Raw genomic sequence first — 22708 nt, 5'->3', positions numbered from 1 at the left:
AGGGGGAGCCATCTGTGGGGGGCCGCTGGCTGCTCCGAGAACAGGGCTTCCATTGAGTGTCTCAAAGCCATAGGCAAAAAGCCTATTCTTAACACTGGTAGAACTGTGGGAGGAGGGTTAGCATGAATGAGTTATCTGGTTTTTAATTAGTTTCTTTTTCTGGTTATAAAAATGAATGCATGTTTTAAAATTTTTATTTAGAAATAATTTAAAACAAGAAAAGTTGCAAGAGTAAAAGTAGTACAAAGAGCACCCATGTAGTCTTTACCTAGTTACCTATTGTTCACATATTAGCCCATTTTGCATTATCATTTGTGCTCATTTGTCTTCCCCATTGTGTGTGTGTGTGTGCGTGTGTGTGTGTATGTATGTTTAAAATACACATAATTTAAAGGTAAGTAACATGGCCTTTTACTCTTTAATGCTTCAGTGTGTATTTCCTAAGACTAGAGATACTCTGTTACTGAAACATTGATAGTTTATCATTTGTATTCCAGTTTCGTTGGTTTTACCCAGTTGTGTCCTTTATAGCATTTTCTACGTTAGTACAGGGTACGATCTAGGATTAGATGCTGCATTTAGTTGTCATGTCTTTTTAGAAAAAATGAATGCATGGTTGTTATAGAAAATAAAGAAAATTCAGGTAAGGCAGAAAGAAAATAAGTCTCTTCTGATCCTGCCACCCAGAAATAACTGTTATTGGTCCGGTGTGCGCTCATTGAGCCAGGTTCTTTCCTGCATTTGTCTGTGTTTATCTTTTAAATGTAATTTTTTAAACCTAAAAGCATGGCTCTTTCTCCATGTACTGGTTTGTAACCAGTACAATTCATTCCATTTAATGATAGAGCTATTAAAGATTTCTCAGGTGTCAAAACTGCATGTGTTCAAGTATATTTATTATTAGATTTTTTTTTTAGTTGTTTTGCCGTATGTGACTTGAATGTGATCAAAGATCCCTAAATCAGCACTTTTGTGAGCATGACCGTCAGTAACAAACACATTTCTACATCACAGCCCAGTAAATATATACATATATATACACATTAAAAGTTTAATTAAGCTATGCCCTTATTTTATGCAGTCATTTTTCCATTTCTTTTTCCAAAATGCTGGTTTCAGCCCATTAAGTTAATTTCACAATCCCTCAGTTTGAAATTGAAAACCCTGACATGGACCAAATTGGAATAGGAATATCAGTCTGCCATCTCCCTTGCCGTGTGCTCTCTGTCAGGTAACTGCTTTGGTTTGATAGTTCTAAATTTGCCCCAACAAGGCTATCAGCCAGCTTCTACTTTGAAGGTTGATCTGTTTTCACCCAAATGTGGTGTCACCCCTGGGTGCATGTGTGATCTTGGGGAATAGAAGGATGGTAATCGAGTCTGCTTCAGCTGCTTCCTAGATTTCCAGCCCTTAGATTCCCTTCATGTGTGTAAATTCCCAGTCTTCTGTGTAGTTTCCTTTTAATTGGCAAATTGGGTATTTGTTAAAAAGCCATAAAGCCTTTTACTAGTCTTAAACCAGTTAAGTTACATGAAATCTTATGTTCTGAAAATTAACTTAAATTCATTATTACAGAATAATTATTTTTAATTTAGAATGCTTTTTTCATCTTTTCTTTTTACATTCCATATAGAACATTTGAAAATTTTTATAGATAGTGGTAAAATGGAAAACAACCATGATCTTCCCCTCAACCTGTGACATTTTAGTGAATAATCTTTCAAACTTCTTGTGTTTTTTTTTTTTTTTTTTTTGGCCGTGCCATGCAGGTTGTGGGATCTTAGTTCCCTGGCCAGGGATTGAACCCAGACCCCCAGCAGTGGAAGCATGGCGTCCTAACCACTGGACCACCAGGGAATTCCCCAGACTTCTTTATGTCAGCATAATTCAACCACATATTTGTGTATAGGGCTATTACATGCTTTTCTCACTTGATAGTAGTTGTAAATCTGACTCATAGTGTTTCTGATAAGCAGTGTTAGAAGCTGTGCAAAAGAGTGTGGGAACCCCTGGAGTTGAAAGTGACACTCAACCTTTGGTGGGCTGGTGACTGCTGACTAGCATTCCAGAGGGCTTGTTTGGAGCATAGCTCTACAAATGCCTGGGCAACTGTTTCCTCAAGCTGTTTCAGGACACAGGACCTCAGGAGTTTGACTGAGGTTCAGAGGCACTAAAATAATTTGTTTTGATCTACAGCTACCAAATGGCCCAGCCAACAGGACATCTCAGGTGAAAGTTGTAGAGGTCAAGCCTGATATGTTTCCTCCATATAAGTATAGCTGCACCGTCACACTGGTAAGTGCAGACAGGTGATGGGTTGACATAGAGGTGGTTTGATTGTGTGGTTGAGGGGGAGTAGGAGTCTGAGGTGGGTGGGGAGTGGTACTTGGGAGTGAGAGTAGGGTGAGGGCGAGATCATAGATTCTGAAGATCCTGTCAGTGGTACAGATGATAGCTACTGGGTGAATCATCTAGGTTTGCTGTTTTTCCCAGGTGAGATCCATGAAGTATAGGCCAGCTGAGACCAGGATATTTCTTTTGAGAGTAGCTGGAGATGAGAATCCAGTCTAACTTCAACATTCAGCAGTCTTTGGACCTTTTAGCCTCAAAAGTGTGGTCTACATATAAGTTTGAGAAATGTATTTTTTTCCTCCCTAAAACAGAGTCACATTCAGTACTAGTATCTGAAAGGGTTTGAGAAGTGCTTTAGTGAAGCAACTTTTGTCTAGCCTGGTGTTTCTCACCAAGGTTTTCCCTCCCCCACTTTTATTTTTAACATAACACATGTTAACATCCCAATAAATGAATGTGTGACTCTGGGGTCGTCCTTTTGCAGGGTAAGCAGCCTAGAGCAGTGGAATAAACACTGGGTGTCGGAAGACCTGGTCCAAAAGTGGTTCTGGCTCTGCTGCTAGCATGGCATCTAACCTTGAGCAAGGCTCTTTGCTTCTCTGGTCCTCAGTTTTCACTATCTGTAAAATACTCTGTTGGTTTAGAAAGCATGTTAGGGCTTCTCTTGCTCAACATTCTCTAATTTTGTTGATCCTTAAGGTACCAATCAGCCAGGTATCATTTGGCAGTTTCCCTGGATGAGTAAGATACACAGATCTTGAGAAAGCAGCTAGATTTTTAAAAATTCAGAAACTTTATTGAGCGCCTGTTCTGTGCCATGCCCTGTGCTAGGATTCAGTAGGAACAAGACAGCGCATGGTATGGTGGGTCAGGGCCTCATCTGGCCTGATCCTTGGGGAGAGTGTCTCTCTTATCCTAGACAGCTGCTCAGGCTTCTTTTTCTAAAGACCTAATTACTACCTTCTCCATGCCATCCATCCCTTCACTACCTCTTCCATTTGGCTATGAGAGGCCACTAGGGATACCATCTGGTGGGAACTGCCTGGGACCTTCTCTTCGGCTGATTAGACTGCAGCTTGTTGTAGGAGTCTAGATGCCAGAGGTTTGAGCTTAAATAGTCAAGAAGTCACAATTTATCTTTATTGGAGCTTGAAATCTTCGGTTCACCACAGTCTCTGGCACTCTGTTAGAACAGGCCTGTTTCACTCCGCTGATTGCCTGGACCCTGAAGGCATTTGAATTTATGACCTTTGAGATTCAACTCACTTGTTTCACAGATAAGGAAGGACTTGCCAAAATTATTTAGGCTGTATTAAGACTGAAAGGGGATAGCTGCCGAAAAAGTATCTTGCTTCAAGGCTCTTGGAGAGTTAGTCTAAATCTGGTTTTGTGATTGCCCTCTCTGTTTTACCCATAGCAGGTCATCCTGATTCTTGGCTCTGCCCAGGTGTAAGTTGACTTGTAGAATTGAACTTCAGTCTTACTTTTTTAGGATTTGGGCCTGGCTACATCAAGAGGTCGGGGAAAGTGCAAGAATCCCTCTTGTAGCTATGTCTACACCAATCGGCATAAACCGCGGATTTGTCCCAGCTGTGGTTTTAACCTTGCCAAAGACCGGACTGAGAAAACCACCAAGGTTCTCGTGAGTTCCTTCCCCAAACACACCCCGCAGCCTTGGATTGGGCTCTGTTAGCAGACCTGCTTTAGGAGAAATAAAAGGACTTCTTAGTACACAATAGTAGTTAGCACCTGAACTGGAACCAAGTTACAGGTTCTGAACCTGGGCAAGTGCCTTCTTTCTGGGCTTCCTTGTCCTCTTTGCCAAGCTGAGGGGGCTGACCAGATACCTTGATCTCTGAGAACCTTCTAGCTCAGCGGACCAAGAGTTCATTCACGGGGGTGCCGCGGGGAAGCCAACACAGGCCTTAAAGAGGATTCTGAAGAAGAGAGGGGTGGAAGGGTTACATCCTTTTAGCTCTGAGGCTGGTGAAGGGCCTGTAAATAGAATTTTGGTAACTACAGAGTGCCAACCCCAGGACTTTGTAGGTGAGATTCCTGCTTCTCAGGTTTCTTGCAGAGTATTTGGCCAACCACAAAGCTTTACTTCTAGCAGTGTTGGCAGGCCTCCTCCCTGAAGTTGGACCAAACTATTTGGATAGTAAAACACATTCCACTTGGCTTCTCAGGGCTTGTTTTTTTTTTGGTTGTTTGTTGGTTTATTAGAACCAGGGAAAATAGGCAGTTTCAGAGGGCCTCTGAATTTCCACATGTGAATTTTTTTTAAGTGAACAGAAAGATGTAGTACCTAAGGCAGGGAATAGAATGACTAGGGTGAGGGTAAGAAGAGAGATCTCATTCATCCGCTTTGCAGGGAAAGAAGATGGCACGCGGAACAACAGGTCAGGATCCAAGATGGAGCCCGGTTACTCCAGATCTAAGCTGCACCTCACAGGATGTGCAGGATGTGGGTGGAAGGGGAAGGCACGCCATATACTCAAGGACTAGTATGAGCAGAAGTGAAGAGGTAGGGAGTCTGGTGTTTGTTCCATTGGGTTAGAGGAGAGAGTGTGTGGGGAGGATTATGGAAAACAAGTCTTGAAAGGCATATTGGGGCCATATCATGGACGATCTTTAATGCTAAGACCTGGCAGTTTGTTTTTTAGGCAGTGGGGTCACACTGAATGTCCTTGAGTCAGGGAGAGACCCAGAAGGTTATGTCAGGAGGTCAGGGGGTTTGGGAGTGGACAGGACTAAGTGGGGGTGGGGACTGCCTCAAGCTAACTTTTCTATGCATACAGAGGGGAGGGGCTTTCTGGCAGAAGAATATCACCCCCCTGATCTTCAGGTCTGTGCTTGAGGTGGTGTTCTGAGGTTATTATCTTTGTGAGAAAGGGAAGTGGAACTAAAGGAAAAAAACACCGAGACTAGGAATTGAGATACCTGCCTGGGAGTGACCCTAAGCTGCTCGCTTTCCCTCTCCTGAATTTTTGTTTCCCCATCAGTAAAACAAGGCAGGCAAGGTGGATTAGATCTGGGCATTTTATTCTCAGGGCCATGAGCCCTAGAGAAGACTCAGAATTGAGCTTAAAGGAGTCTGTAAACCCTTGAAATTGCATGTAAAATGGTTCCATACCTTCCATCATATTCTGTTGTTCCACACGGTGCCCTCTGCTGGCAGTGAGCTTTCCTTTTGGTTTCTCCATGTGTTTAATGTGCACCGCTTCACGTTAAAAGCATCGACCACACCCTGTCTTTTTTTTTTCTTCAAGAAAGTGAATGTTATTTGATAAATAGAGATGATTGTAGTGCAATATAAAGAAAACTGATTTAGATCCACAACTTATACCCCAAATGAACTCCACGTCAATTATTTGGTTATAGAAATGCAAAAAGAAAAAAAAAGTAAAGCATTAGTTACAAAAAATAAAGTTATGCTACCATTCCCAGAATTTAAATAAAGTATGAAGAAACATTATAACATTGTATTACTCAGACATCTTTTGTTTGTTTGAACTATTTCCTTAAGTCAATTTCCCAGAGTAAAACTGTTGGTGCACACACACAACACACATTTTCATGGTTCTTGATAGGTGTTGAGAATCAAATTCAGAACACGTTTTTGACAAATATGAGAATACATATTTCTAGACAGAATTAAACAAAATATCTGAACTAAAGCCCATCTAGAACATCATACATTCTGTAATTACAAGAGATAAAATTAGAAATAACCTGTGTCTACCATTGAAATAAAATAAATTATAACATCTTTATAACTAAATATTAAGATGCTGCATAAAAAGATAAATATAAAGATTAGTCTGCAAAATGGAAATGGTTTATGATCTAATAAGTGAAAAAATTTAGATGGTATGGGTACTCTAATTAGAACTCTGTAGAAATGTGGATATAAAGATTCTAAGGAAGCATAGAGAAATAGAAAATATTGACCACACCCTGTCTTGACTCCCTGTTAGCTCCCTGTGAGACCATGATTACTTGTAGGACAGGTGTGTCTATTGCCCCCATACTACTTCTTTTTATTTCCCCCACTGGCCGCGTGGTTTGTGGGATCTTAGTTCCCAAACCAGGGATTGAACCCGAGCCCTCAGCTGTGAGAGTGAGGAGCTCTAACCACTGGACCGCCCAGGGAGTTCCCAGCCCCCATACTTCTAATGCTGGAGCTTGCATATGTAATGTGTCAGTCCATGATTATGGAATGGAATGGAATTCCATAGGTAGATGGCTCTGAACATTCCTTTTTCCTGTTTCATTGTAGCTATTGATGTGACTTGCAGTGTGAAAATGGATGTTGGTCTCTAGATCTGGAATGATGAGGTGACAACTTTCCAGGTTAGACAGGAGTTATCTAGGCACCTTTTGCCAATTGGTTTCAAATCCCACTCTTATTATATTCTTCTATCTTGGGCTAACGTAGCCGCTTACCACCATGACCCTCATCTTCAGACATTCCCTCACCTTCTAATTCTCTAAATTTTGGAGAAGCAAAATATAATTATTGTTTTCCACAAAATAAAACACTGGTCAGAAACCCAAGGTCCTTTGTGTACCTTCTCTTTGGAGTCCCCTGGTGACCGTACATTTCCTGTGCAGTTTGTTGCCAGTGGCTGTAATTAAGACCATAACATCTCTGGGCTGGAATGATCTTCATTGCTTTCCATCTTTCATCTGTGGCTCAGAGCCAAAGGATAGTATGCTTTCCAACCTATCTTCCAGCCCATGATTCAACATCGTCATGACTGGGAACACACAGCCTCCTGGGGCAACTCATTCTAGTGTCACTCAGCTCTTCTACAGCCATTCACTCATTCTTTCTTTCAGCAAGCATGTATTGAATGTCTATTATTGGTCAGGCTTTTGGGGCTACAAAGATGAATAAGACATGGCCACTTCCCTCTAGGAGCTTACAGTCTAGCTGGGGGGAAAGATAGGTAACCAGACTTACAGATAGTGAGACGAGTTGTCATAGTTATACTGAGTAATAAGTTGTTACTAAGCAGTTAACTTCTATAAAACAAAATAATGTGTCCAGCAAATACGAATTAGCATCTTTTGTGTGCCCTCATGGTGGTATTGGGAATCAGTAAATAAGCAGGGCAAGGGACTAGTTTACCAACTGTGAGAAAATGAAATCTGCAGTAAAGGAGTGGACTCTTGGAGCAAGAAGGAGGGCTTGGTTTCACACTGCATTTGCACAAGGGATCAGGGAGGGACCTCCATTGAAAAGGGACCTGCCTCAGAAGGACCTGTTTCAGTGAGTGTTTCAGAACCTTGTTTCCTGGAAGCCTCTGACTGGTGTTATAAAGTTCCCTTGTACCAAGAAGCCACACACTATTAAAGATAAATGCTTTAAGCTGGACAGGTACTTGTTTATAAATCAGAATTACCATTCATAGAACTTTTGTTGCAATACTCATTTACTGTACAACAACTCTAGGAGATTATTAGTATTTTGATCCTTCATTTCGTAGGTGAGGAAATTGAGGCTCAGAAAGATTAAGTAAGTTGCTGTGGGTCACCCATGTATACAGCTGTTCAGTGGCTTAACCAGAATTGAACCCCTGGACTGTTATCCTCCAAACCCAATACCCGGTGAATGGGAGCTGACTCTTAAAACCATTACCAAGAGGTGTGTATAATCCTCTCATTCTACTGGTAGAGAAACAGCGCTAGAGAGAGAAAACACCTGCCGTGAGTCACACAGTGAGTTATTAGCTGAGCTGGTTAGGAACCTAGGCTTCCCACCTCTCAGTCGTGGGCCCATCCCTCTGCCACTCATGGTTTTGGCCTCACGCTGGCTCTTTGTGCCCTGGGCGCATACTGATCAATCCACTCTTCAGGAGGCGAGCTCACCACTCTCGGATGTGCTGAGCGCCACAGATCCCCTGAGCGCAGCCCAGAGGGAGATCCAGCGCCAGTCAACGCTGCAGCTGCTGCGCAAAATCCTGCAGATTCCTGAGAATGAGTCAGAGCTGGCTGAGGTCTTCGCCTTGATTCATGAACTCAATAGCTCTCGACTCGTCCTGTCCAACGTGAGTGAGGAGACAGTCACCATCGAGCAAACTTCTTGGTCGAATTATTATGAGTCTCCATCCACGCAGTGCCTTCTCTGTAGCAGCCCATTGTTCAAAGGGGGACAAAAGTAAGCACCTCTTTCAGATTTACCCTTCCCTAGCTGCCCCATCTTACATGGCCTGTATTGCCTCTTTCTTCAAATACCTTTAAGGCTATAACCTTTGAAGATGTTCTTCTCAGCTTTTCTTAGGTTTCCTTTACTTTTCCAATTGTCAGAAATAAAATAATAATAGTGATTATCCATCATTTCTATTGAAATGTTACTATCACCAACTTAGGATTTAGTTTACTTCTGGACTGCCTGGCATAATGCTTGGATTTGGGAATTCATTGGGATTGGTTAAATTGGGTAATAAGTTCAGAATTATATTAACTTTAGGGGTGATTCTATAGGCCAGATTCCAGGGAAGTGGGAACACCCACCTAGAAAATCCTTGGAACGCAAGGTCCAACACCTTCATTTGCCTACTATGTTTAAAGTCTTGAGGATTTTTGCCATTGATCATTGAGCCCAGGAACTGCATTAAGTTGATTTCCCTACTGTTTTTTGTTGATGTTCTTGGTACTAGCTCCCTGGCCGGGCCCCAGGAGTGCTGGCTGCTGACAGCCAGCTGGCTGCAGGTGGTGACTGCCCAGGTGAAGATGTGTCTGAATCCCCATTGTTTGGCCCTGCACAGCTTCATGGACATCTATACAGGTGGGTGCCAGCCTTTTTTCCCTCAGAGGGCATGTTTGAGAACAGCCTCTGTGAGTCAGACCTCTAGTCCTTTGAGACTGGATCTTCTCTTAGATAGGGCTTCTGAGGAAGAGGGCATTTTTCCTCCTGGATATCTCAGCCCCAGAAGATTCCATTTATCTCAGAACTGTTAGGACTCTCTTATCAGTGCTCTTTAAACAAAGTTAATTTTAAAATAACAGATCTTCGTTGTGGAAAAAACAGAAAATGCTGACAAGGAAAAAGAAACTAAAAATCACTAGTAATCCTACTGCCATGAGATGAACACTTAATATTGTGCTCTGTAGTCTTTCAGATGTGTTATTCATCCCTGCAGAATAAAAGAAGATACAGGATTTATAGATCTATAGTTTTTCTTTGAACAAAAGTGGGGCTGTGCTGGATGTTGTTTTGGTGTGTTCTTTTTAAATACAGCGATGTATCATGGACATCTTCCTATGCCAGCAAGTGGAGAAATACATGACCATTTTTAAGGAGTGTGTGATGTTGCGTTTTATAGTCCTCTTAATAATTAAGTCTTTTGTACAGCCTTAATTATTTCCTTTGGGCAAATGCCCAAAAGTGGAATTGCTGCATATTCACCCTTTCCTTCCATTGATTCATCAGCATCATTCATTGAACACTGACCATGTACCAACCACTCTGAAAATTTGAATCTTGGGTTTTAGATGTAGAATGGAGTGCTGAAGATTAAAGAGTATTTATTATTCTCCTTGTTTTCAGAACCTTATGGTGCCTTATTTTGAATTCATGCTTTTAATGTCTTGTTTTGCCAGATTGAGTTTGTACTACTTTATGCTCTTGTCAGCAGTTAATGAGAATGCCATTTCCCTGCAGTCTGTCTCAGCCTGTAATACCTAGGGTTTATATATTTTTTAAAAACTTTAACTTTAAATTTACATGCAGTAAAATTTGCTTTGCTGTTGTGCAGTTCTGTGAGTTCTGACAAATGCACTGAGTTGTGTAACTGCCACCACAATCAGTATATAGAACAGTTCCATCACCTCAAAACATTCTTTTTCTGTCCCTTTGTAATCAAAACCACCCCTCACCGCTAACCTCTAGCAACCATTTGATATTTTCTTCATTCCGTATAGTTCTATCTTTCCAGAACATCATATAAATCCATAGTACCATTTTGAGTTTGGCTTCTTTCACTAAGTGTAATGCCTTTGAAATTCATCCATATTGTTTTTTGTATCAGTAGATTGTTCCTTTTTATTGTTGAGTAGCTTTCCATTGTGTGGAGCACCACACTTGATTTATCTGTTCACTCCTTGAAGGATGTTTGGGATTTTACCAGTTTTTGGCAGTTATGAATAGAGTTGGTGTAAACATTCACGTATAGGCTTTTTTTTTTTTTAATTGGAGTACAGTTGCTTTACAATGTTGTGTTAGTTTCTGCTATACAGCAAAGTGAATCAGCTATACGTATACATATATCCCCTGTTTTTTGGATTTCCTTCCCATTTAGGTCACCACGGAGCACTGAGTAGAGTTCCCTGTGCTATACAGTAGGTTCTCATTAGTTATCTCTTTTATACATAGTATCAATAGTGTATATATGGCAATACCAATCTCCCAATTCATTCCACACCCCGCCCCCCCTTTCCCCCTTGGTATCCATATGTTTGTTCTCTACATCTGTTCATGTATAGGCTTTTGTGTAAACAAAACTTTTCATTTCTTTTGGGTAAGTACCCTAGGAGTTAGATTGCTGTGCCATGTGGTAAGTGTGTATTTAATTTTATAAGAAATCGCCAAACCGTTTACCTAAATGTTGCTGCCATTTTGCATTCCCTCTAACAATGGGTGAGAGTTCTAGTTTGCTTCATTTGTCAGCACTTGGTAGTGTCTAGTTTTTTGTGTGTGTTTTAGCCATTCTAATAGGTGTGTGTAGTAGTAACTCATTGTGGTTTCAATTTCTGTTTCCTCAATGACTGATGATGTTGAGCATCTTTTCATGGGTTTATTTGCCATCTGTATTTCTTTGGTGAAGTACCTGTTCCATCTTTGGCCCATTGAACTGGGTTGTTTTCTTGCTGTTGAGTTTTAAATGTTCTTTATATAGTCTGGATACACGTCCTTTGTCAGATAAGTGATTTGCTGATACTTTATACTTTATTATGGTCTGTGGCTTGTATTCTCATTCTCTTAACACAGTCTTCCACAGAGCAAAAGTTCTTAATTAAAGACCAATTCATCAATTTTTTCTTTTAGAGATTGTTTTTGATGTTGTTGCAAAGATGTCTTTACCTAGGTGGAGATCCTAAGTATTTTTCCTATGTTTTCTGCTAAAAGTTTTATAATTTATGGTTTATACTTAAGTCTATAATCCATTTTTAATTGATTTTTATATAAAGTATGAGGCCCAGGGCTTCCCTGGTGGCGCAGTGGTTGAGAGTCCGCCTACAGATGCAGGGGACACGGGTTCGTGCCCTGGTCCGGGAAGATCCCACATGCCGCGGAGCGGCTGGGCCCGTGAGCCATGGCCGCTGAGCCTGCGCGTCCGGAGCCTGTGCTCCCCGACGGGAGAGGCTACAACAGTGAGAGGCCCGCATATTGCTAAATAAATAAATAAATAAATAAATAAAGTATGAGGCCCAGATTGAAGGGTTTTTTTTTCCATTTGGACATCCATTTCTTCCACCATTTGTTGAAAAGTAGTCCTTTCTCCTTTGAATTGCCTTTGCTCCTTTATTGGAAATCGATTGATCATGTATGTGTGGGTCTATTTCTGCATCCTGTTCTACTGGTTTATGCTATCTATCCTTTAGCAAATACTGCACGTTGTCTTGATTACTGCAGCTTTGTAGTAAGTCTTATAGTGAGGTAGTGTGAATCCTCCAACCTTGTTTTTCCTGAATTGTTTTAACTGTTTAGTTTCTTGCATTCCCCTATAAATTTTAGAATCAGCTTGTTAGTGTCTACAGAATCCTGCTAGAATTTTAATTGAGATTGTGTTAAATCTGTAGATCGGTTTGGGGAAGTTTGACGTGCTTAAAGATACTGCGTCTTCCAATCCACGAACATGGTCTATCTCTCCATTTTATTACGTTTTCTTTTGTTTTTCTCATCAGTGTTATGTTGTTTTCAGCATATAGTTCCTGTACATATTTTGTTAGATTATACTAAATGACATGGTTCAATTTCTAACTGTTCAGTGCTAGTATAGAAATACAATTGGGTTTTGTCTATTGATTTTATTCAGTGACCTTGCAAAACTCACTTATTAATTTAGGAACTTTTTGTAGATTAGTATTATAATTTTTAAAATTTTGTCAATTTGATAGGTAAAAACAAATATCATTTCTTTTTTTTAAATTTATTTTTTATTGAAGTATAGTTGATTTACAATGTTGTGTTAATTTTTTCTGTACAGCAGAGTGACTCAGTTATACACATATATACATCCTTTTTAAATATTCTTTTCCATTATGGTTTATCCCAGGATATTGAATATAGTTCCCTGTGCTATACAGTAGTACCTTGTTGCTAATCCAGTCTATATGTAATATGTACTAACCCCAAACTCCCAGTCCATCCCTCCCCCACCTCTCTTCCGCCTTGGCAACACAAATCTGTTCTCTATGTCTGAGTCTGTTTCTGTTTCATAGATAGGTTCATTTGTGCCCTATTTTAGATTCCACATATAAGTGATATCGTACAGTATTTGTCTTTCTCTTTTGGACTTACTTCACTTGGTATGGTAATCTTTAGTTGTATTCATGTTGCTGCATGTGCCATTATTTTTTTTTATGGCTGAGTAGTATTCCATTGTATATATGCACCACATCTTCTTTATCCATTCATCTGTCGACGGATATTTAGGTTGTTCCCATGTCTTGGCTATTGTGAGTAGTGCTACAGTGAACATGGGGGTACATGTATCCTTTTTTTTTTTCTTTTTTTGCGGTATGCGGGCCTCTCACTGTTGTGGCCTCTCCCGTTGCGGAGCACAGGCTCCGGACGCGCAGGCTCAGTGGCCATGGCTCACGGGCCTAGCCGCTCCGCAGAATGTGGGATCTTCCCGGACTGGGGCACAAACCTGTGTCCCCTGCATCGGCAGGTGGACTCTGAACCACTGCGCCACCAGGGAAGCCCACATGTATCCTTTCGAACTACGTCTTTTTCTGGATATATGCCCAGGAGTGGGATCACATGGTAATATCTTTTTAGTTTTCCATACTGTTTTCCATACTGTTTTCCATAGTGGCTGCACTAACTTGCATTCCCACCAACAGTGAAGGAGGGTTCCCTTTTCTCCACACCCTCTCCAGCATTTATTGTGTATAGACTTTTTAATGATGGCCATTCTGACTGGTGTGAGTTGGTGGTACCTCATTGTAGTTTTGATTTGCATTTCTCTAATAATTAGTGATGTTGAACATCGTTTCCTGTGCCTATTGACCATCTATATGTCTTCTTTGGATAAATGTCTTTTTAGGTCTTCTAGCCACTTTTTGATTTGGCTGTTTGGTTTTTTTGTTGTTGTTGTTGAGTTGTATGAACTGTTTGTATATTTTGGAAATTAAGCCCTTGTTGGTCACATTGTTCGCAAATATTTTTTACCATTCCATAAGTTGTCTTTTCATTTTGTTTATGGTTTCCTTTGCTGTGCAAAAGCTTGTAAGTTTGATTAGGTCCCATTTGTTTGTTTATTTATTTATTTATTTTTTGCGGTACGCGGGCCTCTCACTGTTGTGGCCTCTGGACGCGCAGGCTCAGTGGCCATGGCTCACGGGCCCAGCCGCTCCACGGCATGTGGGATCCTCCCGGACTGGGGCACGAACCCATGTCCCCTGCATCGGCAGGCGGACTCCCATTTGTTTGTTTTTGTTTTTATTTTGTTTATTTTCTGTTGCCTTGGGAGACCTAAGAAAACATTGGTACTTTTTTTTTTTTTTTTTGCTACAGTTTCTATCAGAATGTTTTGTCTACAATCTCTTCTAGGAATTTTATGGGGTCTTGTCTTATATTTAAGTCTTTAAGCCATTTTGAGTTTATTTTTGTGCATGGTGTGAGGGTGTGTTCTAACTTCATTGATTTACAGGCAGCTGTCCAACTTTCCCAGCACCACTTGATGAAGAGACTTTCTTTTTCCCATTGTAATTCTTGCTTCCTTTGTTGAAGATTAATTGGCCATAGGGTTGTGGGTTTATTTCTGGGCTCTCTATTCTGTTCTGTTGATCTGTTTGTTTTTGTGCCAGTACCACACTGTTTTGATTACTGTAGCTTTGAAGTGTTGTCTGAAGTCTGGAAGGGTTATGCCTCCTGATTTGTTCCTTTTCCTCAGGATTGTTTTAGCAATTCTGGGTCTTTTGTGATTCCATATAAATTTTAGGATTATTTGTTATAGTTCTGTGAAAAATGTCCTGGGTAATTTGATAGAGATTGCATTAAATCTGTAGATTGCTTTGGGTAGTTGCCATTTTAATAATATTAATTCTTCCAGTCCAAGAGCATGGGATATCTTTCCATTTCTTTGACATCTTCAGTTTCCTTTATTAATGTTTTTTTAATTCTCAGCATATAAGTCATTCACTTCCTTGGTCAGGTTTATTCCTAAGTTTTGTTTTTTGTTTTTTGGGTTTTTTGGGGGTGTGATTTTAAAAGGTATTGTTTTTTTCACATCCCCTTTCTGCTATTTCATTGTTGTAAAGAAATGCAGTCTCTTTCTGTACGTTAATCTTGTATCCTGCTGCCTTGCTAGATTCATTTATCAGTTCTATTAGTTTCTGTGTGGAGTCTTCAGCGTTTTCTATGTATAGCATCATGTTATGTGCATATAGTGACAGTTTTACCTCTTCCCTTCCAATTTGTTTACCTTTTATTTCTTTTTCTTGTCTGATTGCTGTAGCTAGGACTTCCAGTACTATGTTGCATAGAAGTGGTGAGAGTGGACATCCTTGTCTTATTCCAGATTTTAGGGGGAAGGCTTGTCATAAATAGCTTTTATTATGTTGAGATATGTTCCCTCTGTACCCATCTTGGTAAGAGTTTTTGTCATGAATGGATGTTGAATTTAGTCAAATGCTTTTTCTGTGTCTATTGAGATGATCATGTGGTTTTTGTCTTTTCTTTTGCTAACGTGGTATATAGCACATTGATTTTGTACATGTTGGTTCATACTTGTAACTTGGGATGAATTCCACTTGGTTGTGGTGTATGATCTTTTTTATGCGTTGTATTTGGTTTGCTAGTGTTTTGTTAAGAATTTTCGCATCTATGTTCATCAAAGATATTGGCCTGTAGTTTTCTTTTTTGGTGGTATCTTTGTCTGGTTTTGGTATCAGGGTGATGGTGGCTTCATAGAATATCTTTGGGAGTGTTCCCTCCTCTTCAGTCTTTTGGAAGAGTTTGATCAGTAAAAGTTTTTCTTTGTATGTATGGTAGAATTTGCCTGTGAAGCCATCTGGCCCTGGACTTTTGTTTGTAGATAGTTTTTTAAATTACATATTCTGTTTCAGTTCTAGTGATTGATCTGTTCAAATTATCTGTTCTTGATTCAATTTTGGTGGACTCTATGTTTCTAGAAAGTTGTCCATTTCTTCTTGGTTGTTGAATTTGTTGGCATATGATTGTTCATAGTATTCTTTTGTGGTTTTTTTGTATTTCTGCGGTATCAGTTGAGATTTCTCCTTTTCCGTTTCTTATTTTGTTTATTTGGGTTCTCTTTTCATCTTGGTGAGAATGGCCAGAGGTTTGTCCATTTTGTTTATTACCCTTTCAAAGAACCAGCTCTTGGTTTTATTTGTTTTTTTTAATCTCTATTTTATTTCTTCTCTCATCTCTATTATTTCCTTCCTTCTGCTGACTAGGTTTTGTTTGTTCTTATTTTTCTAAGTCTTTTAGGTGGTAGATTAGGTTGTTTGAGATTTTTCTTGTTTTTTAAGGAAGGCTTGTATAGCTGTGAGCTTCCCTCTAAGAACTGCTTTTGCTGCATCCCATAGATTTTGTATGGTTGTGTTTTCATTGTCATTTGCCTTAAGGCATTTTTAAAGTTCCTTTTTTTTTTGCGGTACGCGGGCCTCTCACTGTTGTGGCCTCTCCCGTTGCGGGGCACAGGCTCCGGACGTGCAGGCTCAGTGGCCATGGCTCACGGGCCCAGCCGCTCCGCAGCATGTGGGATCTTCCTGGATCAGGGTACGAACCCGTGTCCTCTGCATTGGCAGGCAGACTCTCAACCGCTGCGCCACCAGGGAAGCCCTAAAGTTCCTTTTTGATTTCCTCATTGACCCATTGGTTTTTTAGTAACATGTAGTTTAGTCTTCATTTAATCGTTTTTTTATCATTTCTTTTCCTGTGGCTAATTTCTACTTTCATGCCATTGTGGTCAGAGAAGATGCTTGCAATAATTTCTATACTCTTAAATTTGTTCATTAGTTTTGTGCCCTAGTATGTGGTCAATCCTAGAGAATGTTCCATGTACACTTGAAAAGAATGTGTATTCTGGGTTTTTTGGATGTAATGTCCTGAAATAATCGAGTCTAACTGTTCTGTTGTATCATTTTGAATCTGTTGCCTTATTGATTTTCTGTCTAGAAGATCTGTCCATTAATATGAGTGGGGTGTTAAAGGCTCCTACTATTATCGTAGTCCTATCAATTTCTCCCTTTATGTCTATTAATATTCTATGTATTTAGGTGCTCCTATATAGGGTGCATATATGTTAATGAGTGTAATATCCTCTTGTATTGATCCCTTTATCGTTATATAATGTCCTTCTTTATCTTCTGTATGGCCTTTGTTTTAAAGTCTATTTTGTGTGATAATGAGTATTGCAACCACTGCTTTCTTGTCATTTCCATTTGCATGAAATATCTTTTTCCATCTCCTCACTTTCAATCTATGTGTGTCCTTTGCCCTAAAGTGGGTCTCATAGGTAGCATATTGTAGGCTCTTGTTTTTCAGTCCAGTCTGCCACTCTGTCTTTTGATTGGAACAGTTAATTCATTGACATTTAAGGTAATTATTGATAAATATGTATTTATTGCCATTTTAAACCTTGTTTTCCTCCTGGCTCTATTTTTCTTTTTTGTTCCTTTTTGTTTTACTTTTTTGTCATTTGATGATTTCCTTTCAAAGGAAAGGAAATCCTTTTTTATGCTTGTGTTCTTTTTGTTTTTTATGCTTGTGTTCTTTTTGTTTTTTTTGTGAATCTATTGTATGTTTTTGATTCGTGGTTACCCTCTTTTTCAAGTACGTTAACCCCTTATATCCACTTGCTGTAGACATACAGGGTCAAACACATTCTTAAAAAAAAGAATCTAAATTTTTTTACTCTTGTCCCCCAGATTTTATGATTTTGATGTCCCTTTTACATCTTTATGCTTATCCTTTCACTGTTCCTTGTGTTTATCGTCACTTTCACAAATAGATATTATTTCTTTTTTATCTGTATATTGGCTTATTTAAGTGATTTACTTTCCAACTGTGATTTCCTTTTTCCTATATCTTCTTGCTTTTTTATTTAGAGAAGACCTTTCAATATTTCTTTTAGGGTAGGTTTAGTATCGCTGTATTCTTTTAGTTTTTGCTTGTCTGAGAAATTCTTTATTTCTCCTCCTATTCTAAATGATAATCTTGCTGGGTAGAGTATTCTAGGTTGCAAATTTTTCCCTTTCAAGACTGAATATATTTTGCCACTCCCTTCTGGCCTGCAATGTTTCTGTAGAGAAATCAGCTGATAGCCTTATGGGGGTTCCCTTGTGATTAACTCTCTGTTCGGAGTATTTTGTGTCTCCATACAAATTTAAAAATCTTTTGTTCTGGTTCTGTAAAAAATGCTGCTGGTAATTTGATAAGGATTGCATATTGAATCTGTAGATTGCCTTGGGTAATATAGTTATTTTGACAGTATTGATTCTTCCCATCCAAGAACATGGTATATCTTTCTCTTTTGTGTCACCTTCGATTTCTTTTGACAGTGTCTTATAGTTTTCAGAGTAAAGGTCCTTTGCCTCCTTAAGTAGGTTTATTCCTAGACATTTTTTTTTTTTTTTTTTTTTTTTTGCGGTACGCGGGCCTCTCACTGTTGTGGCCTCTCCCGTTGCGGAGCACAGGCTCCAGACGCGCAGGCTCAGTGGCCATGGCTCACGGGCCTAGCCGCTCTGCGGCATGTGGGATCTTCCCAGACCGGGGCACAAACCCGTGTCCCCTGCATCAGCAGGCGGATTCTCAACCACTGCGCCACCAGGGAAGCCCGACATTTTGTTCTTTTTGATGTGATGGTAAATGGGATTGTTTCTTTAATTTCTCTTTCTGATATTTTGTTGTTAGTATGTAGGAATACAAGAGATTTCTGTGTATTAATTTTGTATCCTGAAACTTGACTGAATTCATCGATGAGCTCTAGTAGTTTCCTGGTAGCATCTTTAGGATTTTCTATATATAATATCATGTCATCTCCAAACAATGACAGTTTTATTTCATTTCCAATTTGGATTGCTTTTATTTCTTTCTCTTCTCTGATTGCCATGGCTAGAACTTCCAAAAGTTTGTTGACTAAAAGTGACAAGAGTGGACCTCCTTGTTTTGTTCCTGATCTTAGAGGAAATGTTTTCAGTTTTTCACTGTTGAGTATGTTAGCTGTAGGTTTGTCATATAAGGCCTTTATTATGTTGAGGTATGTTCCCTCTAGGCCCACTTTCTGGAGAGTTTTTATCATAAATAGATGTTGAATTTTGTCAAAAGCTTTTTTTTTTTTTTGCATCTATTGAGATGATCATATGGTTTTTATTCTTTAGTTTGTTAATGTTGTGTATCACACTGATTGATTTGCGGATATTGAAAAATCCTTGCATCCCAGGGATAAATAAATCCCCCTTAATCATGGTGTATGATCCTTTTGTTGAAGTCAGTTTGCTAGTATTGGGTTGGCCAAAATGCTCATTTGTGTTTTTCTGTAAGATGGCTCTAGTAGCCCTTAGTTGTCTTTAACTTCATTCAAAACAATTTCGTTAGATTGTATCGCAACAGCTGTCTTATTAGCGTTCATTTAAACAAAAACTTATCAGGATTGTTGATTTTTGTGTAGACATTTTAATATTGAAGATGGAAGAAAAACAACATTTTTGGCGTATTATGCTTTATTATTTCAAGAAAGGTAAAAATGCAACTGAAACACAAAAAATTTGTGCAGCGTATGAAGAAGGTGCTGTGACTGATCAAATGTGTCAGAAGTGGTTTGCGAAGTTTTGTGCTAGAGATTTCTCGCTGGACGATGCTCCATGGTCGGGTAGACCAGTTGAAGTTGATAGAGATCAAATTGAGACATTGATTGCGAACAATCAACGTTATACCATGTGGGAGATAGCCAACATACTCAAAATATCCAAATCAAGCATTGAAAATCATTTGTACCAGCTTGGTTATGTTAATCACTTTGATGCTTGGGTTCCACATAAGCTAAGCAAAAAACACCTTCTTGACCGTATTTCCACATGCAGTTCTCTATTTAAACAGTAAAAACGTTCCAGTTTTTAAAACAAATTGTGACAGGCAATGAAAACTGGATACTGTACGATAATGTGGAATGAAAGAGATCATGGGGCAACCACCACCAATACCACCAAAAGCCAGTCTTCATCCAAAGAAGGTGACGTGTGTATGGTGGGATTGAAAGGGAGTCCTCTATTAGCTCCTTCCTGAAAACCAAACGATTAATTCAAACAAGTACTGCTCCAGTTAGACCAACTGAAAGCATCATCGACAAAAAGTGTCCGGAATTAGTCAACAGAAAACGCATAATCTTCCATCAGGATAATGCATGACCACATGTTTGATGACCAGGCAAAAAATGTTAGAGCTTGGCTGGGAAGTTCTCATTCATCCACTGTATTCACCAGACATTGCATCTTCGGATTTCCATTGGTTTAGGTCTTTACAAAATTCTCTTAATGGAAAAAATTTCAATTTCCTGGAAGACTGTAAAAGGTACCTGGAACAGTTCTTTGCTCAAAAAGGTAAAAAGTTTTGGAAGGATGGAATTATGAAAAATGGCAGAAGGTAGTGGAACGAAAGGCTGAATATATTGTTCAAGAAAGTTCTTGGTGAAAATGAAAACTGTGTCTTTTGTTTTTTCTTAAAAACTGAAGGAACTTTTAGGCCAACCCAGTATTTTGTTGAGGATTTATGCATCTGTGTTCATCAGTGATATTGGCCTGTGGTTTTTTTTGTTTGCTTTTTGTTTTTTTGTTCTGTGGTATCTTTGGTTTTGGTATCAGGGTGATGGTGGCCTCAGAATGAGTTTGGGAGTGTTCCTTCCTCTGCAATGTTTTGGAATAGTTTCAGAAGGATAGGTGTTAACTCATCTCTAAATGTTTGATAGAATTTGCCTGTGAAGCCATTTGGTCCTGGACTTTGTTGGGAGTTTTTAAATCATAGTTTCAATGTCAGTACTTGTGAGTGGTCTGTTCATATTTTCTATTTCTTCCTGGTTTAGTCTTGGGAGATTGTACCTTTCTAAGTATTTGTCCATTTCTTCTAAGTTATCCATTTTATTGGAATATAGTTGCTTGTAGTAGTCTCTTATGATCCTTTGTGTTTCTTGGTGTGAGTTGTAACTTCTCCTTTTTCATTTCTAATTTTATTGTCTTGAGCCCTCTCCCTTTTCTTCTTGATGCATCTGGCTAAAGGTTTATCAGTTTTGTTTATCTTCTCAAAGAGCAAGTTTTTAGTTTCATTGTTCTTTTCTGTTGTTTTCTTTGTCTCTATTTCATTTATTTCTGCTCTAATCTTTATGATTTCCTTCCTTCTACTAACTTTGGGTTTTGATTGTTATTCTTTCTCTAGTTGCTTTAGGTATGTAAGGTTAGCTTGTTTATTTGAGATTTTTCTTGTTTCCTGAGGTAAGATTGTATTGCTATAAACTTCCCTCTTAGAACTGTTTTTTCTGCGTCCCATAGGTTTTGGATCATCGTGCTTTCATTTGCGTTTGTCTCTAGGTATTTTTTGATTTCCTCTTTGATTACTTCAGTGATCCATTGGTTGTTTAGTAGCATATTGTTTAGCCTCCATATGTTTGTGTTTTTTTAGTTTTTTTTCTTGCGATCGATTTCTAATCATAGCATTGTGGTTGGAAAAGATGCTTGATATGATTTCAGTTTTCTTAAATTTACTGAGGCTTGCTTTGTCACCCAGCATGTGATCAATCCTGGAGAGTGTTCCATGTGTACTTGAAAAGAATGTGTATTTTGCTACTTTTGGATGGAGTGCTCTATGAATATCAATTAAGTCCATCTGGTCTAATGTGTCATTTAAGGCCTGTGTTTCCTTATTGATTTTCCATCTGGATGATCTGTCCATTGATGTAAGTGGGGTGTTAAGGTCCCCACTATTACATTGTGTTACATCGATTTCTTCTTTTACAGCTGTTAGCATTCGCCTTATATATTGAGGTGCTTCTATGTTGGGTGCATATATATTTACAATTCTTATATCTTCTTTTTGGATTGATCCCTTGATCATTATGTAGTGTCCATCTTTGTCTCTTGTAATAGTCTTTATTTTAAAGTCTATTTTGTCTGATATGAGTATTGGTACTCCAGCTTTCTTTTGATTTCCATTTGCATAGAATACCTTTTTCCATCCCCTCACTTTCAGTCTGTTATGTGTCCCTAGAACTGAAGTGTGTCTATTGTAGACAGCATATATATGGGTCTTGTTTTTGTATCCATTCAGTGAGCCTGTGTCTGTTGGTTGGAACATTTAATCCATTTACTTTTAAGGTAATTGTCAATATCTGTGTTCTTATTGCCATTTTGTTAATTGTCTTAGATTTGTTTTTGTAGGTCTTTTTTCTTCCCTTCCTCTTTTGTTCTCTTCTTGTGATTTGATGACTAACTTTAGTGTTATGTTTGGATTCCTTTTTCTTTTCTGTGTGTGTATCTGCTGTATACTTTTGGTTTGCTGATACCATGTGGTTTTGATATAGCAGTCTATATATAAACAAGATTGTTTTAACTTCCTGGTCTTTTAATTTCAAATGCATTTCCAATATCCTGCATTTGTACACTTCTCATGATTGCTTGTTTTGATATCATATTTGTGTGTGGATTATTTCCTACCTTTACTGTATGTTTACCCTTACCAGAGAGCTTTCCCATTTGTAATTTTCTTGTTTCTAGTTGTGGTCTTTTCTTTTCCACCTAGAGAAGGTTCTTTAATATTTGTTACAAAGCTGGTCTGTTAGTACTGAATTTTCTTAGCTTTTGCTTGTCTGTAAAGCTTTTGATTTCTCCCTCAAATCTGAATGAGAGCCTTGCTGGGTAGAGTATTCTTGGTTGTTTTTCCCCTTCCATTGCTTTAAATATATCGTGCCATTCCCTCATGGCCTGCAGAGTTTCTGCTGAAAAATCAGGTAATAATCTTATGACAATTCCCTTGTGTTTTATTTGTTGCTTTAAATATTTTCTCTTTTTTTGCCTTTAATTTTTGTCAGTTTGGTTACTATGTGTCTCGGCATGTTCCTCCTTGGGTTTATCCTGTATGGCACTCTCTGCTTCCTGGACTTGGGTGACT

The 22708-nt window shown here is 39.0% G+C and overlaps 1 protein-coding gene across 8 annotated transcripts in view; it reads left to right on the top strand.

Annotated features, from left to right (window-relative positions):
* HMGXB3 (HMG-box containing 3) overlaps positions 1-22708 on the top strand; it is a 61956-nt gene that overhangs the window by 23389 nt on the left and 15859 nt on the right. For 3 of the 8 annotated variants that reach the window (XM_082621589.1, XM_082621586.1, XM_082621588.1), the window contains 5 exons: positions 2197-2295; positions 3845-3994; positions 4724-4876; positions 8214-8515; positions 9018-9145. In XM_082621589.1, coding sequence (XP_082477715.1) covers positions 2197-2295; positions 3845-3994; positions 4724-4876; positions 8214-8515; positions 9018-9145 — 832 coding nt within the window. The remainder of the gene's footprint in view (positions 1-2196; positions 2296-3844; positions 3995-4723; positions 4877-8213; positions 8516-9017; positions 9146-22708) is intronic. The other 5 variants (XM_082621590.1, XM_082621593.1, XM_082621592.1 and 2 more) reach the window with 3 other exon arrangements.

Source organism: Mesoplodon mirus (genome assembly GCF_964341445.2).
Source record: "Mesoplodon mirus genome assembly, chromosome: 5".
Lineage (NCBI taxonomy): Eukaryota > Metazoa > Chordata > Mammalia > Artiodactyla > Ziphiidae > Mesoplodon > Mesoplodon mirus.
This window is presented reverse-complemented; position numbering and strand designations above follow the sequence as displayed.